The 6690-nt window shown below is 37.9% G+C and overlaps 1 protein-coding gene across 1 annotated transcript; it reads left to right on the forward strand.

Moving 5' to 3' along the window:
* The first annotated feature begins 4515 nt into the window (after nt 1-4515).
* Nucleotides 4516-5094, forward strand: LOC136783820 (uncharacterized). The gene has a single exon (XM_066744120.1). The coding sequence runs from the start codon at nt 4516-4518 to the stop codon at nt 5092-5094; it is 579 nt and encodes a 192-aa protein (XP_066600217.1).
* The last annotated feature ends 1596 nt before the right edge of the window (nt 5095-6690 follow it).

Genomic DNA, 6690 nt, shown 5'->3' on the forward strand with positions numbered 1-6690 from the left:
CGAGGTAGTGGGGGGAGCCAAGAAGTGCTAAGCGGTGGTGGTGGGGGAAATCGGAGGCTTCACGTGAGCTCGCAGCAAGTATGGGCGAGAGGGTTGCGGGGGTGCGGGAGGATACTTGCAGCATTTTGACATCACACCCCCACTCCTCTGACGTCAGGTCTCAGTTAGTAAAAGCAATTTCTTAGATGGTAAAACAGATTCTCCCTGCGTTTTTTTTTTGCTCGCGTAACCTTGAATCTTTGCAGCATGCTACTACCCCGTTGAACCCCCTTTACCCTAAATGTAGCTGAGTATGTTACTTTTTTCCATAGCTCAGCAATTTTTGAACTAATATATAATAGCATGCACAAACACACAATTGATTCAAAGCATACTTGGTGCAATGTACTGTTCCGTTTTCTCGGTTAAATAAATCCGAGGATAGGGGCCAGGGGACGCGTCAGTTTAACACAAATTTTTCGAAAGATCGTAATCAAAACGATGGTTCCTACATTCGTGGACTTTCAAGGGTTTCGATTGAAAGATAATTCTTTTATAGTGAAAGAGTTTGCAGTTTTGCGCGATAAAAAAGTGTTTCACATTTTATTTTCACCACCATTTCCATATTCTTGGTTAAATGAGGCAGAGATAAAACAAGCAAAGTAAGTGAAATTGTTTAATTAAAACAGAAGCTTTTTACTGTAATATTTTTATTTTTACTTCTAGCTGGTTATATTATAACCATCACGGCTTAAATTGGACAAATGGCTATTCACCGTATTATAGGTATAAAGATGTTATAAGGAAATATGTGATAAATGAAGAAGAACAACAAGAGATATTCGTGAAAGGACTAGAAAAAAGGAATTGGCTTAGTGGTATCTCTGATTATACAATAAGTAATGCAGATGAATGCGAGTGGGGAGATTTCAAATTGAAAGACAGCAAAGACAAGTTGGATCTTTCTATGTGCATGAATCATGAAGGTTTATGTGCATTGAAAAATGTTTATTTTATGAAATGTATGTATGAAAGAGAAATGTACAATAAATAAGAAACAAAATAAAATTACGTTTCAGTTATTTAAGCAGATTCCTACAACAGTCTTTTTGAAACGATTTTTAACACGTGTTTAAATTGAAGAATAAGCATATCGAGTTTCTACAGTAATTCTATTTTAAAACTAATTTTTACATACACACACATACACGCACACACACACATACCAATTGATGACTAAGTATATTAAATTTCATCTCAATATGTGAATTATAAAAAGATGTATCATGGATGAAATGTTTCACTCATTCCACTATAATCGGACTCGAATCAATCTTCCTCTTCTCCCATTTTTCGCATCAATTTTACATTCTCAAAATGTATACCGAACTTCGAAAAAAGTTTAGCTTAATTAAAACTGAGCACGAGTACTCTACATGGGTACGTGAATGTCGTGACCGTATCCAGGAGCTGAGGAACGATAATCGGAATGCATCAGTGGGTACACGACAGAAACATTTTGCTGAAATCGCGAACATCAAGTGCCTTCTGCTTCGTGCATCAAAGGATAAAAGCTCCATTAAATTTGGTTCTGGTTCTCATAATGCGGGAGAACTTATCTGGGAGGAGCTCGAATCAGCGTTTAATAGCCGAATATGTAGTGGTATGGTGATAAATAGTAGTTACATAGAACCACGCAGCTTTCTATTAGATGCAGAAGAAATTGTGTACACCCGTGTAAACCAAGTATTTGATAGTGTAAATAGTGTTAAGATAAACTGTGTATTTAATGGACAATTTGTTTCTAAGGACATTAGTGATGATAAGCATGTATGTACAAAGAATAGCGTATTGTATAAAACTGATAATTTTAAGGAATGGTATAGGCTAAATATTGTAGAGATTTTACTAAAAGAGTTGAGTGAGTTTCAAGAACGTGATAGTGGTTGGGCTCTGGAGAAAATTCTGAGTTTAATAGTTAATATTAATCATTACAATCCACTACATGCTGGATGCAGAATTGAGCTTCCAGCCGCTATTTTACATAAAAAAGCTGTGATAAACATAGACAATGAAGATAGCGCATGTTTCGCATGGGCTGTGACAGTGGCACTATTTCCAGCAATTCCACCTGCCAAATCCTACCGAATATCCTCCTATCCACATTATCGGTCTGTTTTAGATGTAGGAAGTATAACGTTTCCGACCACTCTAAAACAAATTCCGAAATTTGAGGTGGATAATGACATTTCAGTTAATGTCTTTACCATGGAGGAGGTAGAGGAGGAACATGATTGTAAAGCCAAAGTGAACATTGTACCGCTTCAGATAACAAAGATGAAACGTTCTAGGCATGTTAACCTCCTCCTCATCACGGATGACCAGGGAACTGCACACTTTCTTTGTATAAGAAATCTTCCAAGGTTGATAAGCAGCCAAATAAGTAAAAGAGAACACAGTGCTCATATTTGTGATCGGTAAGTAAGAATTATACTAGAGATATTAATATTTTTTAAAAAAATACTAATAATATCAATAATTCATTTCAGCTGTTTACACTATTTCCGTACTGCAGATAAGCTACAGTCGCATGAGAGGGATTGTGTGCAGCTTAATGACAACCTGCACGTAATTCTACCAAGGAAAGCTGAAGACTGCTGGGTATCTTTTAAAAACCAGAAGAACAGTGAAAGAGTGCCGTTTGTCGTCTATGCAGACTTTGAATGTTTACTACAGAAAATTGACAATAGTAGTAATAGTAGTAAAAATAGTTACGATTATCAGAAACATGTACCTTTTAGTGTAGGGTATTATTTGAAAAGTGCTCGCGATGCGTCACTCTCATGTTATAATTCACATCGAGGTGCTAATTGCATCGAATGGTTCGTATGCGAGCTCGAGAGCATTGCACGCATCGTCAGCGAAAAATTGAAGACTGTAATACCGATGAATACTCTTAGTGATGTTGAAATTTCGCGGCACTACAGTGAACCTAATTGTCACATTTGTGGAAAACCGTTTCTTCCAAATCAAGTGCGTATTCGCGATCATGATCACCAAACTGGTAGATATAGAGGACCGGCTCATAATAATTGCAACTTAAACTTTAAAGACTCGCATGTTATTCCCGTAATATTCCATAATTTATCCGGCTATGATTCACATTTTCTTTTTGAGACGATCGTGAATACGTTTGAGGGATCGGTATATTTGCTGCCTGTAAATAAGGAAAAATACACTTCATTTAGTAAATATCTGCGAAAGTATAATATACAGCTAAGATTCATCGATTCGTTCAAATTTATGGCATCCAGTTTGGATAAATTGAGTTCATATCTGAATAGATCTCAGCTGAAAAATTTAGAGTCACAATTTTCGGAATTAAGTATTGAACAGTTCAGCCTGCTTACGAGAAAAGGTATTTTTCCTTACGATTATGTGGATAACATTACTCGCTTGGAAGAAACGGTTTTACCTGCACGAGAGTTGTTCTACAATAGACTGTCCGATAGCGATATCACGGAATAAGCATATAATCATGCCAAAGAGGTATGGACCAAATTCTCTGTGACAACACTCGGGGAGTACAGCGATCTTTATTTGAAGACCGATGTCCTATTGTTGGCCGATGTTTTCGAGAGTTTTCGCGATAGCTGCATGAAAAATTATAGTTTAGATCCCGCTCACTATTATACGCTTCCAGGCTTCACTTGGGACGCGATGCTCAAGCATACGGGAATCCGTCTGGAACTCTTCACCGATGTGGACATGTTGCTTTTTATTGAACGCGGTATACGCGGTGGTTTGAGCCAGTGCTCCCACCGCTATGAGAGGGCCAACAATCGGTACATGCGAAACTACGATCCGGCGGAACCGTCGAAATACTTGATGTATTACGACGTTAATAATCTATATGGATGGGCAATGTGTCAACCGTTGCCTACCCACGGTTTCCAATGGATCGATGACGCTGCCAATCTCGACATCCTTAATGTGTCCGAGGATTCGTCCGAAGGCTATATTTTGGAGGTGGACTTGGAATATCCACGCGAGCTTCACGACAAACACTCCGATCTACCATTCTGCCCGGTGCGTGAGAAGCCGCTAGGTTCACACCAGGAGAAACTGCTCGCAACCGTCGACGATAAGACGCGTTATGTGATACACTACCGTGCTCTACAGCAGTGTATACGTAACGGTATCGTCTTAAAACGCATTTATCGCGGTTTAAAGTTCCGGCAGTCCACCTGGCTGAAGGCGTATATCGAATTAAATACACGCTTGCGGACAGCCTCGAAAAACGATTTCGAGAAGAATCTCTTCAAGCTAATGAACAATGCAGTATTTGGTAAGACTATGGAAAATGTTAGGAATAGAGTTGACGTGAGGCTCGTAACCAAGTGGGAGGGAAGATACGGGGCGGAAGCGTTGTTTTCCAAACCGAATTTTCACAGTCGTGCGATATTTAAAGAGAATTTGGTCGCTATTCAATTGTCGAAATTATCCGCGAAGTTTGATAAGCCCGTGTACGTAGGCATGAGCATTTTAGATATTTCAAAGATCTGTCTGTATGAATTCCATTACGATTATATGCTTCCTACATTCGGCAGTAAATGTAAAGCGATGTATACCGACACGGACAGTCTAGTGTACAGTATCGAGTGTGACGATGTTTACTCGGTCATGAAACGTGATCTGGTCAAATTCGACACCAGCGATTACCCTGCTGATAATCGGTACGGCTTACCTCGAGTCAATAAAAAAGTGCCTGGGCTAATGAAGGATGAGAACAATGGAAAGATCATGACCGAGTTCGTTGGATTGAGAGCGAAAATGTATACCTTTAAGGTGCAGGACTGTACGAAAATTACCAAAAAGGCTAAGGGGGTCAAAGGTTATGTTATCGATAGAAACATAACTTTTGACGACTACAAGGATTGTTTGGATAATTTCACCGTACAGTCCCGTAACCAAAATTTAATTCGTTCGAAATTGCACAAGGTGTTTTCCACTACTCAGCGAAAAATTGCTCTCAGTCCGTATGACGATAAACGTCACATAACACCCGGTTCTGTAGCGACTCTACCTTGGGGACATTATAGGTTAAAAGAGTAGATTTTAATAGCTGTATTTATTGTATTATAATATATTACATAAATTATTATTATTATTATTATTATTATTACAAAACATTATTCTTATTTATCCACGAATTATGCGTTTTATCCATTCCTAACCATTTTACAAATACCTTATTCCCTTTCTTACGCAATATCTTCTCTACCAAGTATACATCAGGATTACCTGTTTTTAAAAGTTCATATTCATAAAATCCACCATGTATGTCTGTACCACGAGAATCTCTAAGTAGATACGTGGCAGGATTTGTCCTTTGCACTTTTGTAATTTGAAATATTTCAGTAGTCCAGTTCGGTGTGTAACCTTTAGCAAACGCATTTTTGTATTTACTGATTCGCACGAAATCACCAGCCTTGAACTTGGTACGTCCAACGATCTTAATGTTGCTATATACAGTAGCAAGCAGATGCTCAGCATGCTCAGGTTTCACGTCAACGGGCCGCATTCCTATAGTACGATGTCTTCGCGCGTTATAATCATCTACCAGCTGTTGCAGTATATTTCGCCATTTGTAACTACCGTCCAGTGTAAAACGTTTCCACATTTCGGTTTTTAACGTTCGATTCCAACGCTCGACTATTGACGCTTTTAACGTGCTGTACGTGGAGTAATGATTTATTCCACGTTTTTTCATGAGCAGTTGAAACTCGTTGTTGTAAAATTCTTTACCATTATCAGTTTGCAAATTTTTGGGACATCTTCCACTCTTTAAAATTTTTCCCATAGCTGTGGTCACTTCCTTACCACTTTTTGTCTTAAGCGCTACTGCCCAATCATACTTCGATAAGGTATCAATCACTGTCAGAATATAGTGATGACCAGTATCAACGTAATAACGCATATCAACAAGGTCAGCCTGCCAGAGATCATCGAAACCACGTATTATGACTTTTCGTCGTGGAAAATTTCTTCTCGCAGGGACATGTAACTCTTGCACCAGTTGTTTCTTTTCTTCACTCACGATTTTCCCTGATTCTCTTTTTACAACCTTTCCCCCAGGCACATATAATTTCTGTTTCTTTTTTTCACTCATGATTCTTTTTCTTTCGAAAGCAATCGATTATCATGAGTATAAAATGTATGATGCATCCTAAACATTCACTTTTTGGATCCATCATTAATCTTGCTGTTTGTTTGCAAAAGTTTTGACTCAATCTCCTGTATTTTTTTATTTATTCTTTCTTCAATTTTCTCCTCCAATTTAGCTAAACTGTGTTGCAAGAACTTTATATTCACAGCACATGTATTATTATCAGAATCAATAGTCAAATTTACTATTTTTTTATTATTCAAATCCAGTGCTCTTTTAGTCACATTTAATGTACCAATATTAAATTCTTTCCTTACGTTAAAACCACTACCAAATTTGTTAATTGACATATTGACGTGTGGTACGCAACTGAAGAAAATGTTTATAAACTGTACCCTTTTATAGAATAAGATCCTCTTCACGCAACTCTTCTATTATTGACTGTATTTCATTATGGTGGTTTGTATGACCTGCGGTGGTTGATGCAATTAAAAGTCGCAATCGATCAACTAATTCATTAGGATCGTTCCAATGTATATAGT

This window comes from Prorops nasuta, unplaced genomic scaffold (assembly GCF_024137725.1).
Source record: "Prorops nasuta isolate Cenicafe-Biocafe unplaced genomic scaffold, Cenicafe_Pnas_1.2 PNAS00036, whole genome shotgun sequence".
NCBI classification, from domain to species: Eukaryota; Metazoa; Arthropoda; class Insecta; order Hymenoptera; family Bethylidae; genus Prorops; species Prorops nasuta.